Source organism: Cebus imitator, unplaced genomic scaffold, assembly GCF_001604975.1.
Source record: "Cebus imitator isolate Cc_AM_T3 unplaced genomic scaffold, Cebus_imitator-1.0 Scaffold323, whole genome shotgun sequence".
NCBI lineage: Eukaryota > Metazoa > Chordata > Mammalia > Primates > Cebidae > Cebus > Cebus imitator.
Genome location: NW_016107638.1, coordinates 1,059,500 through 1,082,703, shown reverse-complemented (window position 1 = coordinate 1,082,703; position 23,204 = coordinate 1,059,500). Strand labels below are relative to the sequence as shown.

Below are 23,204 nucleotides of genomic sequence, written 5' to 3'. Positions count from 1 at the left end.
ATTACAATAGAATCAATAACCAGAAAATAAACACACACATACATACTGACATATGATTGGAGTGTTTTTTGCAGTTATTGTCCATGGCCCAACCAATATCCAATGTCCTCTTCTTCCTTCCTAAGAAAACCTGACTTTATTCAATCCATTTCCCATTCAACCATGGACCTGGGGCTGGCCGTCACTGGTTTTAGGAATATGTCACTGTTTTGCTAGTGACTGGCTCATACAAAGATACGTGGGAGGGACAGTGGGGGAGGGGAGTTGGGGGAGGATGGCATGGGGAGAAATGCCAGATATAGGTGAGGGGGAGGAAGGCAGCAAACCACACTACCAAGTGTGTACCTATGCAACAATCTTGCATGTTCTTCACATGTACCCCAAAACCTAAAATGCAATTAAAAAAAAAAAGATACATTACACATTTCTGGCCATTGAGACATGAGGAGAGGCTTGCTACTGGCTTTCTGAGACTGTTTACTGCTATCTCAAGTCTTCTTTTAACTATCTTCCTGGAAGTTCTTTTAACTATTAGCCTATGTAAAACACATCTTGCATTGGCTTTCTGAGAAAGGGAAGTAGGTGAGTTTCCAAAAGTCTTTATTCCACCCTGGACTTGATTCGTGAATGGGGTTTGGTAGGGCAATCTCTGGTGGAAATGATTTTCCTCAGGATGTGGAATATATCCCCCCCTTGACTCTAGCTTTCATGGTTGATGTTGAATAGTCTAATGGCATTATGATTAGCAATCTTTGATTTGTGACCTCTTTTCTAACATGCAGTCTTCGTTTTATCACTGATGTGACTGTCATTTGTATTCTATTTGAGAGGTTTAACATCACTTCGGAGGTCAGGTGCCATGGGTCAGGTCCCATGGGTCATGCCTGTAATCCCAACACTTTGGGAAGCTGGGGTAGGTGGATCACCTGAGGTCAGGAGTTCAAGACCACACTGGCCAACATGGTGAAACCCCATCTCTACTAAAAATACAAAATTTGCTAGGTGTGGTGGTGGTCGCCTGTAGTCCGAGCTACTCGGGAGGCTGAGGCAGGAGAATCCCTTTAACCTTGGAAGTGGAGGTTTAAGTTAGCCGAGATTGCCCTGCTGCACTCCACCCTGGGCAACAGAGACAGACTCTGTCTCAAAAAAAAAAAAAAAAAAAATCACATTGGCCATTTTCTAATGCTCCTTTATGAGATGCCTGCTTGTATTTTTGTCTGGCTTTTCTATTGAATTGAAGGAACTCTTTATATAGTATGGACGTGAGCCCTTCATCTGTCATCTGTGCTGCAGTTATTTGACTCAAGACATCATTTTTAATGTACTTTATTCATGGTATCTGGTGCCATAAAAATTTTTTAAATTCGTAAATGTGCTCATACTTTCTTTTATAATTTCTAGGTTTTCTAAGTCACAAAAACCTTCTTAATTCCTAGGTTGCTATTGATAGTCTCCCAACTTGTCTTCAAATGTTTGCATTGTTTATTCCTTGCATGTAAATACTAATCCACCAAAAGTTAGATTTTTTTATACAGTGGAAGCTAGAAATACAATGATTTTTCTCTAGATTCTATGTTAGTCGCACCAGTCCTTTATCAAAAAAATCTACCTTGTTCCCACTGAATGGAAACATCGCCTTTGCTATGTCAAAGTCCCATTTATGCTGGTGTCTGTTTCTTACCTCCCTATTATCCTCCTCTGGTCTATTTGTCTATCCCAATGTGACTTCCATATTGTTTTGAATCTAGTGTTCATACTTGATAAGAAAGCTAGTGGTTGTCATTTTTTAATATAATTATGTTAATTTATTTTCCATATAAATATGAGAAAATTTTTAAAATCTGCCCAATACAAAATTTAATTGGAATAAGTTTTAATTTGTAAGTTAATTTAGAAGAAACAACATTTCAGATGGTTGTCTTCCCAGCCAAGAATTTGGTATCTCCTTCCCCTGGTTCAGATCTTGTCTTATGTCCTTCAGCAGGATTTTTGGGTTTCTGCATACAGGTCCTACACACCTTGCTAAATGATAATACCTAGAGCTAGACAGGATGCAATAAAACTACTATATTTACTTGGTGAGTGGCAGTGTGGATTAGCCCCACTCTTATTGAAAAGCAATTTTACAATGTGCAAAGGGTCATGAAAATAAACATTTTGCTGGGATGGGGCACTGTGTTTCAGGGAATTTGTCCTTAAGAGATTTTCAAAAGAAAAAAAAAAAAAGCAGCGCATGTGGAATATAGCATTGTTTATAATGTTGAAAACCTGGAATCAATATAAAAATCCAGTCGAAAGGCGACAGCTTTTCAACATAAGGTGAATTCACTTAATACTTAAGTCATCAAAATGGTAATTTGAAAGTCATATAACAATTATTATATGATAAGAGGAAAAGTGGGTTATAAAATTGTATGCATAAACTAAACTGAAGATATGTAAGAATATAGGGAAAATCACAGATGAGAATACACAAATGAAGCTTGAAGGCATTATCAGCTTTTGGAAATCATAGATGAGCTTTTTCCTCTATTTCCCAAACTTTGCACAGTATCATTATTTGTTTTGACTACTTTAAAAGGCATAAAGTATAACTAACCAGGATTAAATGAAAGGGCAACTGGTTTGTTTGTTTGTTTTTAAAGAAAATCCTTTTGGAATGTTTTCTCTAAAAAGCAATTTGACTGATTTTAAATATACGTGGCAACAAAGATAAACTGCAAATGACAAATAGAGATCCAGCTGAAACAGATAAAAGTAACTCACCATTAGCAGTTCCTGGGCAAGACAATAGGCCGTTTGTTTGAGAACAGCTATTCTCTTAAGTAGGTTAAATCTGTCTCTGCAATCTTGTTTGGAGGATTGATTTGCATCTGAAACCCTCCTTGAAGTACAAAGATAAACTTCAACCCAATTAAGATTGCTTTATCCAGCATCCTTATTAACAAAATTTAACATAGTAAAATCTTCCCATGCACCACCGCTTATCACATGAATAAAGTTTAGTGCTCATTGTGATAAATAAAACCAAAGTAACTGTCACTTTCTCTGCCTATAACGCAGGTTTACACACCCGTTCTTAGCTTGGCCTGTAAGGTTTGTTGCATACCCACTACATTCTAGGAATAGTTTTGGACGCTTTATGTCTCTTATCTCATTTAATTTTCATGATGCTCCTATGAGGTTGGAATTATTGGTTCTCTATAGTGATAAACACCGGGTGTCGGAAAGCTGTGGCTTGCCCCGGGTCACACATCCCATCCATAGATGTGTATTCAGTCACTTATTCATTCAACAGACAGTAAATGAGCCACTATTTTGTGTGAGGCACCAACATTGGTGGTCAGTAGTAATATAGGAGCTGAAAGAAATTATTTAGGCAGATAGTGAGGGTAAGGAGGTCCCCAGAAAGGTTTCCCTTTTAATGAAAAGCAGCGCACAAATCATTTTCTTTTCTGACAAAGAGAAGCCTGTAAAATCGAGGGCAGATATAGATAAGCAAGCTAGAAGCTCGCACTGGGGAATGCCTGCAGCTGCGCCAAGAGGACAAGGCTACCTGGGGGATAGGTATGTTCAACATGGTGCTTTCATCTTCCCTTTTCCTTATCAACCACGTGTATGGTAGGGAGCAGACAACATGGCACCAGCCAAGCAAAAAACTGTTTGCATAATAAAAAGATGAGAGGGGGGCACCCAGCTTCTCAGAGCCCGATGTAAATGTCACACCTGGTCCAACCAATTTTGGGCCCTATGTAAAGCAGACACCACCTCTTCAAACCAGTCTATAAAAGGCTGTGCATTTTGCCACTGGCCAGAAGTCCCACTGAGGCACTCTGCTCTCTCGCAGGGGAGAGAGCTATTCTTCTTTCTCTTTCTTTTGTCTATTAAACCTTCACTCCTAAACCCACTTCTTGTGTGTCCACATGCTTGATTCCCTTGGTGTGAGGCAACAAACCTCAGATATTTACCCCAGGCAGTGACACCGCTTCAGTAGTGAAGGCTAGGGAGGACTTTACCCACCCTCTGTAATCTATCAGCTCCACATGAGCCACAAAAAAAAGAAAAAAAAAATGTCTTAGTAACAACAGTGTGCTTGCTGTGCAAACCAGCTTCTAGACACCTCCAGACCTCCTTCACTCAGCGGCCTCCCCATTCACACCCTCCTCAGTAGAAATGTCAAAGGTGCTGCTGGGTCTTGGTTGGATGCTTGGGGTGGTCAGTCTAGTCCAGTCCAGTTCACAGGCAGGGTCTGGCACCAGGGATTCAGTAGGTCCTGGGACATTCTGATCATGTATGAAAAATCAACTGTGCACTCACGGATACCTGTTCCTAAAAGCAGGGCTGGCCGGGCACAGTGGGTCACACCTGTAATCTCAGCACTTTGGGAGGCCGAGGCAGGTGGATCACCTGAGGTCAGGATTTCAAGTCCAGACTGGCCAAGATGGTGAAACCCCATCTCTACTAAAAATTTTAAAAAATTAGCCAGGCGTGGTGGCGGGTGCCTGTAATCCCAGCTACTTGGGGGGCTGAGGCAGGAGAATTTCTTGAACCTGGCAGGTGGAGGTTGCAGTGAGCCGAGATCGCACCAGTGCCACCCCAACCTGGGCAACAAAGCAAGACTCCCACAAGAAAAAAAAAAAAAAAAAAAAGCAGGGCCAATAGTGTCTGCGTGTCCAAGGGTTAAGAACTACTGGTCTTGCAGACTCAATCCAAGGTTTTTCTCACACTAGAGTCTGACCGCTGCTCACCACACAGTACCTATTATCCCCAAATTCTGTTTTCAGTGTCAATCTCTAGGACACTTCTGATCTGTGCAGGAGGAAAATCCTTACCATGTATCATGTCAAAAGCTCCACATGATTTATAGCAACCAAAACCACAGGTATTTTCCTTTTACTCTTGGTGTTTAAAGAATTGCAGTGATGGTGGGTGAAATTTTAAAGGCACCAACAGGTAAATAAATAGTAATGTAGATGAGGCGGGCGTATCACATCCCAAATCAGTTCTACCTCTGCTACCGGTCAGTTCATACAGTCAGCAATTTCTGGAATAGATACATTTTACACTAGTGCAAAACCCAGAGTAACTGTGTGACTGAACATGGGGAGAAGTGGAAATTTACATTAACCATTTAAATTTTATGTGTGTGATTTCTGTATTACCATTTGAGGCAGTATGAGTCTTACTCTGAATGATATTTTTCAAAGTAATCTCTTATGTGAATTCTCCACACGCTGTAGATACTGAGACTTTGTGATCATTTCTATTAACAAAGTAATTTGGACAAGGTGGAGTTTGGCTTTGTACAGATTGGAGACTGATGAGTGTGGATGGATAAATATAACAAAATTGCTCATTTTAAGGTACTCATTTACCACAAAACAGTTACCCATGAAGTTCACCAAGATAGATTGTGTATTTGCTCAAATGGAATGTGTCCCCAACTGAATTCTGAATTTCATTTCTGCTTCAAAACACATTACCCTGAAAACATAACTTGGCAGCGTTTCTCAAAGTTTGATCTTGACCACCTGACCTCAGAATTAACTGGAGAGCCTCTTAAAAACCCAGGTGCCTGTCTCTAGGGACTGGTGCAGTTGCTGGGGCTTGGGTGCAGAAATCCTCATATTTGATAAGCTCCCAGTGGTCCTGCTGCACATCCTGAGGTGGAGCTCACGGCATCTTTCATCAGGTGTCCTGCACTGCACCATCAGAAGAAGCAAGTGCAGAATCGGCTCTAACCATTTCTTGGGGTTTGCTAACGTTTGCATTTTCCATATTTTCCCCACCCATGAATTTCTTTGCAGAGAAACCTTTTCCATCCATTTCTTTTCGTGAAGGTTAGTCTAGACAGAGTTGAAGTAGCAATCCCTGCCACTGATGACAGGGCCCACCAGGCCACGCAGGTCACCAGAGGCTCGCCACGAGTCAGAGGTGGGGGCTGCCAACCCCACCATGCATTGGGGACCCCACCCTCCACCCTGGACACCACAGTTATTTACAAGATGCAGGAACTGAAGGAGGGTATGGGTGTCCTCTGCCTCTTACCCATGATTACAGCTTCACTTATTCTCTTATTTTAGAATAAACTTTATTCTAAATAAAACCCCTCCCTGTGAGGAGTCCAGTGGCTTTCCATGTCTGCTCTAGAGGCCGCTGGCAAAGCACCCGGGCCCACTGCTGGGTGGGGAAGGCCAAGGCCACTGGGAGGCACACCTGTAAACTGGGGGGGACTAACACAGGCCAAAGTCGGCCAGGGCCACTCAGCTGCAAGGCCTGGGAATCCTGAGAGCAAGAGGGTGTTGAGCTTCGCTCCTGAGCCCCAAGGGTGAGCTCGCTTAGCCCCGTGGTTCTCGACTGCAGGATGAACCAGAATGAACTGGAACCAACATGGTTGGCTACACGCACAGCTGGTTCAGCCCGAGTTTCGGATGCGGCAGGTCAGGGTTGGGACGCGAGGAGGTGCATGTCCACAGGTCTCGGTGCCGCTGGAGCTGCCGCCCGGGCCACACTTGGACTTGGAGAGCCTCGTGGTCAGCGTGTCCACATGAGGAGGCGGGAGGAGGGCCAACTCCTGTGAGTCGCACTAATGACTGGCCACAGCTGGAGGCAGAGACCCACCTAGCAGAGGGCAAGGGGGGGCATTGGGACTATGGGGCAGGGCAAGCAGCACTCCCGGGACCCGGGGGAAGACAGGTCATCTGAAAGGAGCCACTGGGGTTAGAAACCAAGAGGGTTCTGGAGCCCACGGAAGCCTCTGAAAATCAAAACCACCCTGTGGGAGGGCAAGACGTGGACGCCAGGCCTGAGAAACCGTTCTTTCAAGAAGACGGACTCTGGAGGGAACAGAGGAAAGAAGGAGCCACGGGAATTTATTTTTTACTTTGCTTTTGTTTTTCCGGACTGTTTGTATTGTGGCAAAACACACAGAACATAACATTTGCCGTTTTAATCCTTTTTATGTGTAAGGTGAGCGGCATGAAATACATTCGTGATGTTGACACATCAGACAGCCGCCATCACCACCTGCCTCCACAGCTCTGTCCATCTTGCAGACTGAAACACTGTCCCCACCAAACCCCATGCCCGTTCCCCACCAAAGCCCAACCCCTCCGCCAGCCCCAGCAACCCCGCTTTACCGTCTGTCACTGACTTTGACAACTCTAAGTACCTCCTAGAAGTGGATTTGTATTTGTCTGTTTGCCACCAGCTTACTTCGCTGAGCTTAATGTCCTCGAGATACACCCACGTTGTGGTGTGTGTTGGGATCCCCTTCGTTATAAGGCTGATAATTCCCACTGCACGGATGACCCGATTCTGCTCATTATCCATCAATGGAAACACACTTGGGCTGTGTCCACACTCTAACTCTTTAATAGTGCTGCTATGAACAGGAGGCACAAACATCTGTTCAAAACCCTTGTTTTGCTTCATTCTTTAACATGTGGATGGCTAGTAAGAGCCTGTCTCTTAAAAAATAAAAAGAAAATATTAGCCGGCTGTGGTGGCCCATGCCTGTAGTCCCAGCTACTCAGGACGCTGAGGTAGGAGGATCGCTTTTCACCCAGGAGGTCGAAGCTGCAGTGAGCTATGATTGCACCACTAAACTCCAGGCTGGCTGACAGAGCAAGACCCTGTCTTAAAATAGATTATCTAAAAATAAAATAATAAAGAAAATTGACAAAGACAGCTAGACAATGTTGACATGTCAAGGAGGAGGCCCCAGGAGAGAAGTGTTGAGAAGAGAGGGGAACTTGGGAGAAAGGGGAATCTTAAAAGGGGGACCGTAGGGCTGAGCTCAAGGGACTCGGTGTGACGAGGCAGGCGCAGGGGTGGCATGGGTGGCTCACAGGCCTTGGCCTGAATTTTCTCAGGTGGAGCCAGGGTCAGAGGCTCCAGGGCCTGGGAAGGTCAGGAATCTCCATGAGGAGCATGGAAAATGGAATTAACTGGGAAGGAAAGGAGAAAAGGACGGACTGTGTCACCCCAGGCCACACTCTGCAGTCTGGTGCAGGCCTCTGGGTGGGGGTGGTGGGGGTCCCCAAGTCGGTCGGAGTAGCAGAAATGCCACAGTGTGGAGGCATTGACGGCATGGAGAGGCACATGGGGAAAGAGGCAATGGCCCCAGGTCTGGCTGGTGTTAGAGTAGAAGGGCTGTGGACTGAAGTTGTGTATTCATTCCTCGGTTCACAGATACTCTTAGCAAGCTCGTGACAGGCAGCTCCCTGGGCTCCACCACCAAGAGATCCAGATGCAGCAGGCCTGGGCAGGGCCTGGGAATCTGCATTTCTATCAGGCTTCCAGGCGAGGCCCATGCTGACATTCCACAGGAGGCACTTGGAGACGTGCCCGTCTGGTCCAGCATTCTCATCGTCCAGCACGGAAAAAAGAATGCAGAGAGCTTAGACGAACAGAAGAAAGTGCCGTTCTGGGGAGCCAGGTCAGGGTCCCCTGCCTCCTCCACCCTGCCCACCCCAAAACATCCCCCTTGTGAACAGACCGTGATATTCAGGATGTGTTCACATTTTGTACATAGAGAAGGGCTAACTTCAGCCTCACCAATCCTTCTTTCCCTCTGGATGACTACTCCTGGATAAGCCACGGCCACGCTGTCTTGGGTGCACCTACCATTGCCATGCTGTCCCTCTAGTTAGCTCAGAGGCCTCGGGGCCAGGGGAGAGGCTGGGCAGCTCTTCCATTCAGCCCAATCAGAACAACAAGATAAATATGAAGGGAGAAGGGAACTGTTCTAAAAAATTACATTGAAGGGATTCACAGGAATTACCTTAGATCTTGTTTTTCGACTCCATCCTCTCCTTTACAAAGAAAATCTGGATCACAGGTTTAAAAGGGTTTTGAGATCCTTGAATGAAAGGAACTAGGTCAAAGCTCGCTCTGAGTATGTGGTTTTCTGCTTTAAAAACTTGGGAAGCTGACTGGTTACAGAATAGAGCCAAAAGTCCTGGATGCAGCACTCAAGTTCCCGTTGGAAATAGAAGTTGGAAATAGATGCTCGGTGCGGCAAAGAAAAATTAGTCCTGGGAAAAAGGATCTCTCAGCAAAGCAATTCTTTTTATTCCTGCAGAAAGGGTACTCCCATAGCAATTTTGCCATGAGAATACCACAAACAAAGGAAAGCAAACATATTTATTGCTCACACATTTGGGGTTGTCCTTAGTGCTGTGTCTGATCTCCGTTGGCTGAAGCCAGACCTCACAATCTAAACTAAAACCCGACTGGCCAATACCTTGAATCTTTTCTTAAACAGGTAAAAGCAATGGAGAGAGAAAAAGGAAGTCCCAATAAGGAAGGGGCACAGGCTGCGAGCTGGGACATGCCTGTGAGCACGTCCAGCACAGACACCTTGGTTAAAGTACAAGGCCATAGAATGTACTACGTGCCTGTGAGCATGTCTAACAGCTACATAGGATAGAGCTTCTAGCAAAAAGGCAAAAAGGCTTTTGAAGCAAGTGTTTAAAACAAACTATTATTTCTAACACTTAGGAGTTATTTTTTCTTAAGAAAGGAAACTTTGAAAAGGAACTTTTTACTTCCCACAGTTCCTAATGAGTTTCTTTTCCATCTAGTCCCTGTCACCCCCAGCACAATCCACCAAGGTCCTATTTTCAGCCTTACCGGAAGTGACTTGGGATTGTTCTGTTCTCTGGGTTTCCTCCACTGTTTCCCTGTCCTGGGATGCTCCTGTGCCCAACGCTAGTGAACACTCATGGCCGTTCCTAAAAATGCATCGGAAATGTCCAAGCTTCCTGCTCCCCATTTGAAAACGTCCCAGCTGTCCACCAATAGATGAGTGGATAAACAAAATGTGGTCCATCCAAACAGCAGAGTAAGATTCAGCCATAGGGAGGACTGAAGCTCTGAAACAGGTTACCATGCAGGTGAGCCTTGAGAACACGACGTTGAGTGAAAGAAGCCAGACACCAACGGCCACCTAGTAGTGTATGATCTCGTTTCTATGAAACAAACAGAAAAGGCAAATCCATAGAAGAAACAGAAAGCAGATGCGTGGTTGCCGGGCAGTGTTGGGGGAGAGGGAGCTGGAGAGTGATGGTTTCATTTTGGGATGATGAAGATGTTTTGGAAGGAGAGGTAGGTGTTGTGTAACATTGTGAATGCCTTAAATATCATGGAATTCTTCACTGTAAAATAGTTAATGTCATGTTATCTGAGTTTCACCTCAATTAAAAAAAAATAACCAACCAAAGACATAATGTGAGGCCCAGCTAATGTGAGTCCTCATTCTCTCCCAGTAACTGGCTAGGACCAACAGCCACTGGCCCCTCAGGTCAGCACCCACATTCCCAGTTGCCACACTCCCTGCTTCCCTTGTTGGGCCACCCACGGGAGGACAGAGTGTGATTTAGACACAGCACCTAGGAGGGTGTGTTCAGCAGTCCGGATGCTCATGTTTCCTTGCTCACCAACTTGTAGAACTGCGTCGGTCTCTTCTGCAGCATCATGGCCTGTGACTCCCCTGCCTGTGCCTGGGGTTCCTGCTGTGCTGGATGACTTGCAGCTCTCGAAATATTTCACCCGGGCTCAGGCCAACGTGCTCCGCCATGCCTACCCTCCTGTTTCCTGCAAACCCAAATCATCCCTCATGGCTTCAGCAGCCCTGAGTCACGAAGCATCCCCCAGAAACCGCCCTCTGAGCACCCACAGGATTGGTGGCACTCTGCTTACTCTCTCTGGATGCAGCCCCCGGAAAAAGAATCTTTATTCATTTTTTAGCTTCCAGAGTCAGGCACGAAGTTCTACCTAACAATGGACCCCAGAAAGGTCCTGGTGGTGCTGACAACATAGAAGCTTTTAAAGGTCACATTTTTTTCCTTGAATTTCTTTTCAAATTCACTTTGAATCTTCCTTTTTAAATTTTAGGTGAGCTTCCTGAGACATGATGTTTGCATTCTCAGAAGAATTAGGGGTTTTGCCTCTGTCTTGTTATATCACAACTTATGTCTTTAGAAACTACTTGATACTTCACACACCAAGAGGCTCCCGCAATGTTCTTTAGCAGAGGCAAAGAGTTCAGGTGTACAGAGAAAGTAAAGAAGAGGAAAAAGTGTGACTTTGACCCTCTAAGGTCCATTCGTGGTAGTTTCCTCCCGAGTTGAGGCTCTCATCCATTTCTGGTTTTATTGCTCCATCTGCTGGCAGGTCTCGGAACATCTTTCCCATCAACATCTCAAATCCTTGGAAAAGTTATGTTCACATTGTATTCCAAAAGACACTTTTTAGTTTTTAAAAAGGGACTTTGAAAGCTGTTTTTATTCCAAACTACTGGCTTCTGATACCTTTTGACCTCGCCCCAAATTTATCAGGCTTCTCTGAGCATAAAAACAACTTGACTTGATGTTACTTGTTAAAATTCCTCACACCCATCCCCAGACCTCCTGGAATCAGTATGATCTGGGATTCTGTGCAATGTGGAAGTTCCCTCAGTGGAGACTTATACTCAGGCTAGTGTGGGAACACTGATATCTAATCTGCCCCTTTCATGGCACAATGAGACATAGGATTTGGGAAGGTAGCTTGGGGAGACTTCAGCCCTCTCCAGCCCCCAATTCCTAAGCTTGCGCTTTTAAGTATGAATAATAAGCAACGTGTAGGCTGGGCTCAGTGGTTTACGCATATAATCCCTGCATATTGGGAGGCCACGGTGGGTGGATCGCTGGCACCCAGAAGTTTGAGACCAGCCTAGGCAACATGGTGAAACCCTGTTTCTACAAGAAATTTAAAAACAAACAAACAAACAAAAAAAAAATTAGCTGGGTGTGGTGGCACACACCTGTAGTCCCAGCTACTGGTGAGGCTGAGGCAGGAGGATCATCTGAGCCCAGGAGGTCGAGGCGAGGCTACAGTGAGCCAAGATCACACCATTGCCCTCCAGCCTGAGTGACAGAGCCAGACCCTGTCTCAAAATAAAACAAACACCACAAACAAAATTATCCGGGCATGGTGGTGGGTGCCTGTAGTCCCAGGAGGCTGAGACGAAGGTTGAGCCAGGGAGGCGGAGCCAGGGAAATGGAGGTTGCAGTGAGCCGAGATCCCGCCACTGCACTGCAGCCTGGGCAACGGGGCAAGACCCTGTCCTTTAAAAGCCGTCCACAGAGTGGACCCTATTTCTACTACCTCCTACAATCATTTTTATATTTATGGAACATAACAAGTCAGGCAATTAGTGAGCCGCAGACCCACTTACAGCTCGACAAATAAGCCTGCTCTATCTTACAATATTTCCGGTTGTTTCGTGGGTGTTGGCTTTGCCTTAATGAGGAAATTAACTCCTGTGGCGGGCACCTAGCTCGGCACAGACCCGGGTCAGTACCAACTGCGGCGCCGTGGAAATGCAGCCAGCGGGGCCCACCTGCGGAGCCTGCAGACGGGATTCTCCGGTCTGCAGGTGGTCCCCGCAGGTGAAGGCTGAGAACCCCGCGGTCCGTGTTGGCAAGGCACCTGCCCGAGGCGCAAGTCACTGAAAGCTAAGGTTTCAGGAAATGGCCTCCTGCACCTTACACTTGCATTGCAGTTTTATTTTCTTTGGGGGCGAAGTTCAGATCTCTGCGATGCGTGACAGCTTCCGATGTTAAGGGTCTGCTCAAGATGGAGTCCGCTCCTACAGTAGGGCGCTCGGTGCCCACGTGGGCACAGCTTCGAAGTCTATGGAGGGAGGGTCTGCTTCGTGCGCCGCCGCCCAGTTCCACGAGCTAGTAAGGAACCGGGCCGACCCAGTGTGGCCCTACAGGTCCTCGCACCGGGGACTACAGGAGCCAAGCCAGGGGAGGCCAGGGATCTGGGCGAGGCAGAGGAGCAGGGCAGGGCCTCGGTGGGGAGGGCCGGGGCCTGTGGGCGGGGCCGGCCGGGGCCTGTGGGCGGGGCCGGCCGGGGCCTGTGGGCGGGGCCGGCCGGGGCCTGTGGGCGGGGCCAGGCCTGTGAAGCCAGCCGTGGCGGGGCGGGGCGGCGGAAGAGGATCTGGGCGGGCCCAGGCGGTGTCTTGGAGGGGTGGGGCCAGGGCCTGTGGCGGAAAGGGGCGGGGCCTGTGAGGCGGAGCGCGGCCAGGCCTGTGAGGCCCGTGGGGCCTGTTGGGGGGGTCGGGGGGTAGACAGGCGGGGTCTTGGAGGACCTAGGGCGGAGCCTGTGAGGGGGCGGAGCCAGGCCTACGGCGCCTGTCTGGGTGTCTGGGCGGGGCCAAGGGGGTTTTGGAGGGACAGGGTGGGGCCTGTGGGGCGGGGAAGAGCGGGGTCTGTGGGCCCTGGGTGGGGTGTCCGGGCGGGGCCAAGCGAGGTCTTAAAGGGCGGGGACTGGGCCTCTGGGGTGGGGCGGGGCCTGGCCTGCAGGGCCTGTCTGGGTGTCTGAGTTGGCTAGGCGGGGTCTTGGGTCAGGGGCGGGGCCTGTGGAATGGGGCGGGGGGCCTGCGGGACTTGCGTCTGGCGTCTGGATGGGACCAGGCAGGGTCTTGGAGGGGCGGGGCCGGGGCCTGTGAGGCGGTGCTTGTCTGGTCACGCCCTCGCTACGTCGAAAACCGCCGTCCTCGGGACAGCCAATGAGTGCATGGCACGCGCCGCTTCCCGCCGTTACTGGGCGTAGCGTGCGCTAGCACGAGGCCAACGCCTGAGAGACGGTGTTCATCCGCCTAGGAAAAGAGCGCCGGTTGCCGGCCGCCCGCGTGGCGTTGGCTCGCTCAAGAACCCAGCGCGGAGGGCAGGGTGGGCGCGGGCCGCGGGAGGTGCTGGGAGGTTGGCGGCGCGGAGGGATAGCCGCGGGAGCCGTTGGGGCTGTTGGCCGCGGGCTGAGGTGCGAGGACGAGGAGCAGGGCGAGCGGGCAGTCCGAGGTGCGGGGTGTGCGGGGGCCGGGGCTGCAGAAGCTGGGATTTGGGGGGCTGCGGGGCAAGGCCCGTGGCGCGGAGGGTTTGGGGTCCGGGGCTGGAGGTCTGCGTAGCCCCGGGAGCCCTGCGGAAGCCGCTTCGGGACCTCCCGCCTGACCCACGCTGCCACGGGCGGGATCTCTTGGCGGTAGAGGCCGCCTTCCCGCGTGCGCGGCCGCCGCACTGCGCTCCCGGGAGCCTGGGGCGCCGGCCGTTGGGGCGAGGACGGAGCTCCCGAGGGCCCCGAGTGGGGCGACGGCCGGGATTGCGGGGCTGTGCGGGGCTCGGGGTCCTGGCAGGTGCCGGCGGCCGGGGCTCGGGCGGCGCTTGCGGGAACGCGCCGGCTCGCGGTGCTCACCCGGCGGCCTCTCGGGAAAGCGGCTGGCCCCGTGCGCATCTGCGCTTGGCGCGCTTTCCGTTTTGTTTTTAAGTTGTGGCCAGAGACCCCCCCGACGTAGAAGGTGGCGCCCCACGGCGTTTGGGCGTGCGGCCCGGTGCCGAGTCCCGAGCTCCGGGAGGGAGGCTGCGGGGCGGGTGGAAGCGGCCTCGGCGGGAGGGGAGCGAACCGGGCGTGCGACTTCCGGCGAGCGTGGTTACTGGAAGCACACGCTTGTTTTCGGACTTGAAGATTTCGATTTCCAGACGGAGGTGGTTTTGAACCGGGAGGGCGGTACAGCTGCAAACCGGCGTGTGCTGGGAAGCCTGGACGCAGAGCGCGGGGCCCAGGTATTGGGCGACCCGCGCAGCGCGCCGTGGGTCTCGGCGCTGCGGGAGATGGGAGTCAGCTGCGTCCCGCCAGCCCTAAGTGTCTGACTCGCCAGCGCTGGGAGCCGCTCCGCACCCCGTCGTTTCTCTTGCCTGCCAGCCCGGATCTGCCTGTCGGGGGCCAGGCTTGGACAACTGCTGCGCTGCTTTAGGAGTATTTCCTGTTGGACGTGCGAGTTGAGCTCTCGCTGATTTCTGACCATTATTTGACACACTGTAAGGTGTCAAGCGGTGGACTGGGTGCAAAGGCAGAAATTGTGCTTCGCGGCCTAGTTGGAGAAGCTGTGGACTACACGGATGCGGGGAAGGAGAAAACAGGTTACCATGAGGAGGGAGACTGTGGTCACGCCGGGAAAATGGCTTTCAGCGAAGAGGGCAACGAACGGATGGCCTGCAAGCTGATGCTTAAATGGTTCACTGGATTCTTGTGGTTTCAGAGGAGGGTGAGGCTTTTTGTAGCAGAAGATGTGCCAGGGGATAGGGTGAGTCACGGAATTGATTGTGATCGGAAGCAAGTCGTGTTTGGTGGAGGCTCAGGCGGATGCTTTCAGATTGATTTGTAGATCAGCAGCCCCCAGTCTTTGTGGCATCAGGGACTGGTTTCATGGAAGACAGTTTTTCCACGAACAGTGAGGGATGGTTTCGGGGTGAAATGGTTCCACCTCAGATCATCAGGCATTAGATTCTTATAAGGAGCATGCAGCCCACATTCCTGGCACACCCACTTGACAGTGGGTTCGGCTCCTGGGAGACTCTAATGCCTCCCCTGGTCTGACGGGAGGGGAGCTCGGGCAGTCATGTTCGTCGTGGCTCACCTCCTGCTCTGTGGCCTGGTTCCTGTACTGGTCCATGGCCAGGGACTGAAGACCCTGCCTATAGATTATCCGTAAGAGACGTTCATGCACCAATATGCCCAGTATGTAAGTTGGGTGTGCATACATAGTCATTGTCATGATACACACATTATAAAATAAAGTAATTTAGAATGAAATTTAAAGTTATATACCGCCACCTCAGAGGATTATCTTGTGCAAACTCCTTTGGAAATTGCTGATTTAGAGTCAGATTGTAAGAGGTCTTATGCAATGAATATTTGCTTTAATCCTGTAAAATACAATAGGAAGTCGGAGGTTTTTAAAATTGAAAAATGGCATTACATTTGTCTTTCTGTGAAGATTATGAAGCCAAGAATTTTAGAAGCTGTTAAAACTCAAAGGATGAAAAAGATGATAACGTGATATAAAGCAGAGTGATGGTCAATGATGTCATCGCCTGCTCCTGTGTAGAACCTTTGATGGCTTCTCATGTGTTAAATGTCCAAGCTGTCTGCTGCTTATCTGCAGGACCCTGAGCACCCTGCTCCCTGCCCACAGGAATTCCTCCACTACCCTTGTTCATTCCCTTTCAGTCCCACTGGGCATCTTTTGGTTCTGCATCCAGTTCAAGCGCTTACATGTGGGTTGTTGCCTCTTGTCTGGAAGACTGGTATCACCCTATCTTCCAGTTCCTAATTCTCCATTTCAGCTTAAATGTTAAAAACAGGCCTCTTTTGGGTTTAAATCAGCTCCTACCTTTCTTTTTGGTAAGAATATTCTGCTTGTTTCCTTCATTACACTTTTTAACGTGTGTAGTTATAATTTTATCTACCCTTTCTATCATGGCTAATGTATGTTGAATGCTCACTGGAGGCCAGTGTGTGTTCTCATTTGATCCTCACCATTGACTGGTACAGTATAAGTTACTCCAACCATTGGACAAACAATGAGTCACAGGCTATGTGGCTTGCTCATGTTGTCTAAAATGTGAAGGAGATTGGTTCAGGCATTTGAGCTGTGAGACCTCTACCCTTAATAGCCTAATGACACTGTGTACCACCATAGTAAGGATGAGAGGTTGTTATAGTTGAGCCCAAAGCTGATCCCAGCTCACAGGAAGCACTTGGTACCACCACGATGTTGAAGAAACGGAGAGAATGGTCCTGGCAGATGTAGGAAGAACAAAGGAGTAGTTTTGAGATCAATGATGCCATTTGTTTTCTTTAGATACAAAGCAGATGGTGATGCTGCTCACCAAGAATGAAATCATGGGATATGAGGTAGAAAAGATACTAGTTTGGGTATGTTCAGTGTAAGCCACACATGGAACTCTGGGAAGATCCAGGAAGACTATTTATGTATGCAGAAGGGGCCTGGCAGGACACTTGGCACAAGTGCCTTGTTTCATTGTGTGTGTGTATAGGAATATGTGTTCCGTATGTGTGTGTGTCTCACCAAATGGGAAAGAAAGAACCAGCCACCAGCATCTTAATTCTTTTAGCACTTTTCCTAAGTCTGTTTATAGCAAATCATTCAAATGAAAAACTAAGTCTTTTTTTTTTTTTCTTTTTTAATTAAAATATGTTTTCCCCTTTGGCCCTACTGCAGTGCCCAGTGCATGGTAAGCAACTGAGTTTGTTGAATGTAGGAATGTTACATTAAAAAACTCCAGAAAGTTTAGAAAGATACATAATAATTGCATGGGGAGCTTGCTTTTGAATCTCAAAGAAGTTTAACCTTGTAGAAATGGTCAAAAGGGATTGCCTCCACTGATTATTGTCTTTGATTGTTTCCTCTGCAGAAGTAGAAAACAATGACTGGGCGAGCAAGAGCCAGAGCCAGAGGAAGGGCCCGCGGTCAGGAGATGGTGCCACACGTGGGTGCCACTGCTGTGAGTGTTTCACCATTGCTGACTATAGAAAATGTCTTTGAATCTTGATCAGCCTAGGCTGTTGAAAATAAACTAAAAACAGTGCTGTGAAGGATATAGGAAGTGAGGAAGGGAGATCATGTTGTTTCCTCAGAATATTAGAAGCTGATTCTTGACTTTATTTGGTGACTCCTCTCAAATTTCTTTTTAAGAATAAAACATTTGATTATTAATTTAGATAGGTATTGGTTGAATTCCTGAGACTTAAGACTAGACATTATCTCTGGTGTCTGTGACCTCTTGATGAAAAGAATGTTCTTTATTTGCCTATAACTACAGAGTCAGCAACCTGGTTATATTCCACCTAGACCTCAGCAGCCACCAGGAGAGGGGGAATTCGTTGGCCGTGGACGGCAGAGAGGAACAGTAGGAGGAACAGCCAAGTCACAAGGTGAAGAGAAAGTAAAAAGATTTCGCACATATGTAGCATTGAACATGGGATAGTAGCAAGATCATGCGGTGTGTAAATGGTGCAGCCTTGCACCGTTTAGAACACACAGGATTTCTTTTCTCCCTGAAAAGGACCACAGGGCCTGGAATTGCCAGGGCCCCATGTTAGGTATTACAGGCATTACGTAAGTCATTCTTAGTACTTTTTCTTGACATCTGTAGTGATGTCATCAAGAGCTGGGTCAACTTTAAACATAGCTTTGGTGTATGAAACATGTCACACGTGTCGTCATTGGTTAACCCAGTTTCCTCAGACGCAAACACTGAAGACTAAGTTGGGACAAATGGTACAGTCAGAACACCAGGTCTGATTCTAAAAATAATTTTTTTCACAGAATTGTTACAAAAATATATTATTTGGATTCCAGATCTAAGTCACCTGTCATTATTAAGTTTTGTTTTGGTACAGGAAAAAAGAAACAGATGGGGGAACTGATATAACAAAGTTGCCATTTTAACTTGGGTGGGTTTGGGAAACCAGCTGCCCCATAAGTAACGTTGGGGCAAATGGCTACTTAGAAAGTAAAGCTGGTTCCCTTTATTTCTTATGTTAAATCCCATGCATTTCAAATATTTCACCATGATTGACGAAATTCACAAACATCAGGAAAAAACATGCATGAATGCCAACACAACTTCAAAGCAGTAGAAATGGAACCATCACAAATGCCATCAATGTCAAAAGGCAAACATGAAAACTTACTGAAATGACAGAAGAACAATTTCCTCTGATACTCAGAGCATTCTTAGAAATCCACAATATTAGCAGGCTGTTGGTAAAATGAACAAAGGAAATGAAGACAGTGCACTGAAAAATACAGAGGGCAATGGAAACATGAGGCCTCATCACTAAAATAGAACTTAAACCAGAATATTTTTACTTGTTTCTTCTCCATTATTGTATTTTTTGCCAATGTTGGTAACTGTGGAATTGACACTTGTGCCCCTGATTGCATTATACGACTGTACTAACATTTAGGTGGCATTTTATAACGTATAGCAACTCTTAAGGCACCCTCTTTATCAGCACTTTCATTCATGGAATGTGCCCAGCAGACACTGGAGAAGAACATGATTGTGTAAGGATATTAACTGTAACACTACTAAAATGTGGAGACTCTTAACCAGTAAAAGTTGGGTAAAATTATTGCACAGTGGAGTATCATTTAGCCATTTTCTGCAGCGTAGGAACCTGCCTAAATGACACAAAATGAAAACAAGCTGTAAAAGATCATTTTCTTTATGTTTTTAACACATACCTATGTATGAATGTATTTTCTATATAGATCATTTTAAGGAAAAAACTAGTATTTCATCTGAACAGTCTAGAAGTTTTTTTACAACTTAGATTTGACTTATTCACCTGTGTTCAACATATACAGCAAATTTTATTGAATTAAAACTTGGTACAAAAAATTGTGCTGAAACTGTTTGAGAACCATTTCTTTGTAATGTTGCCTTAACATGCAAATACAATGGTGGAAAATACTTAAACCTAATTTCTTTAACATTCTATGTATTAGTCTTCACTAGTCAATGACTTTAGAAAATATTACTTCGTATATTCTCTAGAGTTTTTGGTTTAAAAAAAAAAGAAAAAGAAAAAGGTTAGTCATGATTTCACATGTAACTATGAAACAGTTCCCTATCTATAACAAGGTGGTGTCTCCCTTTAGAGATAAAGATCATTGCGACCGTTAACTAACGCATGGGATAACAAATGAAGGCCCTGTTTTGTCATCTTTCACTGCTCTTTAGAGGTTATACCTGAGAATTGCTTGTCACAGTAAATGCTCCAGTACCTATTGTATTTTAGAAGTTAATATAAGTTAAACAGGTTTATTGTTGTTGAGACATTGTTTGGACCTTGATTTTCATTCTGCAAAGGTGATAAAAGGGGATGTAGATGCATCGAAGGATTCATAAATAGCACAGTGGTGAGAGGTCTGATTTCTGTTTGAAATAAAACCACTCTGGGAGGTGTGTGGAAACGGGAATTAGCAAGGTTTCCAGTCTTGTCCATTCTGGAAGCTGTCCTGTCTATCGAGTGACAAAATCAAGCTTTGGCTAAGTGTATATACATGTATATACAGCAGTACCGTATATCTCGAGGGGAACAGATTTCATCATTGTTTATGTTCAGACATTGGCAATTGGATTTTTGCATCCAGAGCTGATTTTTTTTTAAGACAAATTTAAATTTTTTAGGGAAAGAAAATCAGCCTTTATGACCCTTTAATGTTGTTGGATTCAATATCAATATGCATGATTTAGTATAGTTTACTCACCCAGTGTCATTGATACTTTAAACCAAGTCTCTGGGATAAAAAGCTCACAGAGAGAGACAAATATGAAGTTACATATTTAAAGGGTTTTTAGATAGTGCCCCCTCCAAATCATGAGGTACAGAAACTAACATGGAAGCACCTTTTAAAGTGCCTTATACATGATATTTAAAACGTATTACATGCCTGTGATGCTTATTCTCAATTTTTCAGGTGAAGAAATTGACGCTGATATTAAATGACTTATTTCCAAAGTACAGCAAGAACTGAAATATTTTAAGCACTGTTACTTCTCTAAGGAAATCTAGAAAGTGGGCAGTTCTGGTGTTTGTGGTTAGAGAAAACTGGACCCTGATCTTTTTCTTCTTTTGTCCTGGGCCCATGACTGCCATCATTAAGACTTGTGTTTGGTTCGGAATGTCTGTCTGAGCCCTCTTTGCCAGATCCAGAGGCTCCATGGGCAGGGCAAAGGGGCAGGAAGTACAAAAGTCACAGTCAGCTATTGGTTGTCTTACGAAATTTTCCAAAAGTGTCATCCTGCAATTTCTGCTTAAGTCTCTTAGGTCATCCCTAACCATAGGGAGGGTTGAAATTTTAGTCTGTTTAGATGTATTACCTCCAAATAGAATTTTTTTTAAGAATGGGAGATTGCTTATTGGATGGTCAACTGGTAATCTCTTTTACACAAGATAACATGATTATTTTTGGCCCCCATCGTATTGTTGATCTGAGATACTTAACTGTATACTTTCTGCAAATCAAATGCCTTTAATAATTTAGGTTCTTAAAACCACAGCTTGTAGCACTAAGCATGAACTGACTAATCACGACCTTACTACCTATACCAGTATGAGATATGTGTCATGACCATAGAATAAGCACAGATGCAGAAATCCATTCTTCTGATTCTTAAGGGAATCAAGTAGTGAGGAAGTTACATTTTAAACGTAAGTTTTCTAATCCAGGTTACAGATTTAAACCCTCTGAACTACCAATTTCTGTAGCTGTAGTTGTATCACGACAGATTGTGGAAGATACATACAGACCTTCAGGTAGTTCTCAGACTTTTCCGAGTCAGCAAGCATGTGCTCCTGCATTCTTGCGCCACAGTTCAATCGGCTCGATCTTTGAAATATGTATAGATCTTGACAGGGCGTATCTGCAGTTGCCCAGGACATTGACAAAATAGGCTTCATGAAAGAAGTTATTAGTAGGAAACCATTCTCTCATTAGGCTGGCAGATACCTAAAACATGTTGATAGGATTGTTTTATGCATTATCTTTCATACCTCAGTATCCTTCGGATTACGTATAATAGGACCACAGGAATTAGTATTGTCATCCTTTATTTCATGCTTTGTATTGCCCAAGTATAAAATGTTTCTTCTTTTTTAAGAACTCCAGATATCTGCTGGATTTCAGGAGTTATCATTAGCAGAGAGAGGAGGTCGTCGTAGAGATTTTCATGATCTTGGTGTGAATACAAGGCAGAACCTAGACCATGTTAAAGAATCAAAAACTGGTAGGTTAATTAAGAATAAGTTTTTGGGAGATTCTTCTCAGGTACTTGGGACAGTGAATTGAAGCACTCTATTTGAGGCATTTAATTGATCAAGGATCCTGCATGGCTTTTCCATTCTCCTGTCTCTCACTTTCTTTTGGCATTGATGAAATAGGTGATAGATATCTTTAACTGCACATTTTGAAACATCATCTCATTAAATATTAATAGATCACTTTTAAAGCTCTTTGCCATGCAGAGATTTAGTTGGTTTTGTTGTAAACTATTTGTAAATTACTTAGTGTAAGGAAGATTTGTTTCTAAATGTATGATTCTTTAGAGATTCACCTAAAGAGATAGACCATGGGTCTCCAAAGTCAGATGTCTGAGGGTTTTCGTGTTGTCTGCTGCTCTTAGCTTTGTGTTTATAGATAAACTGTGTCTCCCTTGTCATGGTAGGAAAGGTTTCAAGGAACAATAAATTTGATATTTTGTTAATTGACTATAAGTTCCTTTTACAGGTTCTTCAGGCATTATAGTCAGGTTAAGCACTAACCATTTCCGACTGACATCACGTCCCCAGTGGGCCTTGTATCAGTATCATGTTGACTATAACCCACTGATGGAAGCCAGAAGACTCCGTTCAGCTCTTCTTTTTCAACATGAAGATCTAATTGGAAAGTGTCATGCTTTTGATGGAACAATATTATTTTTACCTAAAAGACTACAGGAAAAGGTTATTTGGGGAAAGGGAGATGGGGGATTTCCACATCAAAGCAAAGCTACCACAATGCAAAACAGTTCGCATGGCTTTTAGAGAGACCCCAAGGAACCTCCTGTCTGATATGACTTGTAATAAACAAATTATTGTAGCATTGTCAAATGTGTCTGGGTAACTTGATGCTTACAATTGAGTTATAACACAGACACTTAGCCACTTTTTTTCTCAAAGCCATTGTTTTAAAATCCAGTTTAAAAACTTCTCCACTTTTCAGTGTTGCCTTATTAAGCAAGCAGTATGTGACTGGGCATAGTTTTCCTTTAAGAATGTAAAGTTTGGGTTTTCCACCACTCTGGCTTCAGGTTACTGAAGTTTTTAGTAAGACCCGGAATGGAGAGGATGTGAGGATCACGATCACTTTAACAAATGAGCTTCCACCCACATCACCAACTTGTTTGCAGTTCTATAATATTATTTTCAGGAGGTATGTGTTTTATTTCAACTTTTTTTTTTTTAAGAAAAACCAGCAAAGTTGAAAAAATTGTGCATTGAACCATCTGCATTGAATTCTCCTAGATTTTGCAACGTTGGTTGGGATTATTGGGTTTCTCTGTATTGCTGACGTAAAATTCATCTATTTGCTCTAAGCAGGTATCCTGTCATTACTTCCCTAATTCTGCTGACTTCAAATACTGTCTGAGCTTGTGTTCAGAACACTCCTTTCCTCAAGAGCTTATTGCTGACTTGGTCTTCCTTCTCCCCGCAGTGGGTGCTTGATCAGGAGGAGGGGCAGAGTTAGAACGGGTTATTTGTTCCACCACAGGAGATAGACTGCATGCTTGATAATTTGC

General features: G+C 45.8%; 1 protein-coding gene across 1 annotated transcript in view; it reads left to right on the top strand.

The window, feature by feature from the left end:
• Nucleotides 1-13,599: 13,599 nt before the first annotated feature.
• Nucleotides 13,600-23,204, top strand: part of PIWIL1 (piwi like RNA-mediated gene silencing 1) — a 33,174-nt gene continuing 23,569 nt past the window's right edge. Inside the window, exons 1-6 of the mRNA XM_017504527.2 lie at nt 13,600-13,853; nt 17,268-17,357; nt 17,676-17,787; nt 21,528-21,653; nt 22,154-22,368; nt 22,716-22,837. Coding sequence (XP_017360016.1) covers nt 17,280-17,357; nt 17,676-17,787; nt 21,528-21,653; nt 22,154-22,368; nt 22,716-22,837 — 653 coding nt within the window. The 5' untranslated portion in view covers nt 13,600-13,853; nt 17,268-17,279. The remainder of the gene's footprint in view (nt 13,854-17,267; nt 17,358-17,675; nt 17,788-21,527; nt 21,654-22,153; nt 22,369-22,715; nt 22,838-23,204) is intronic.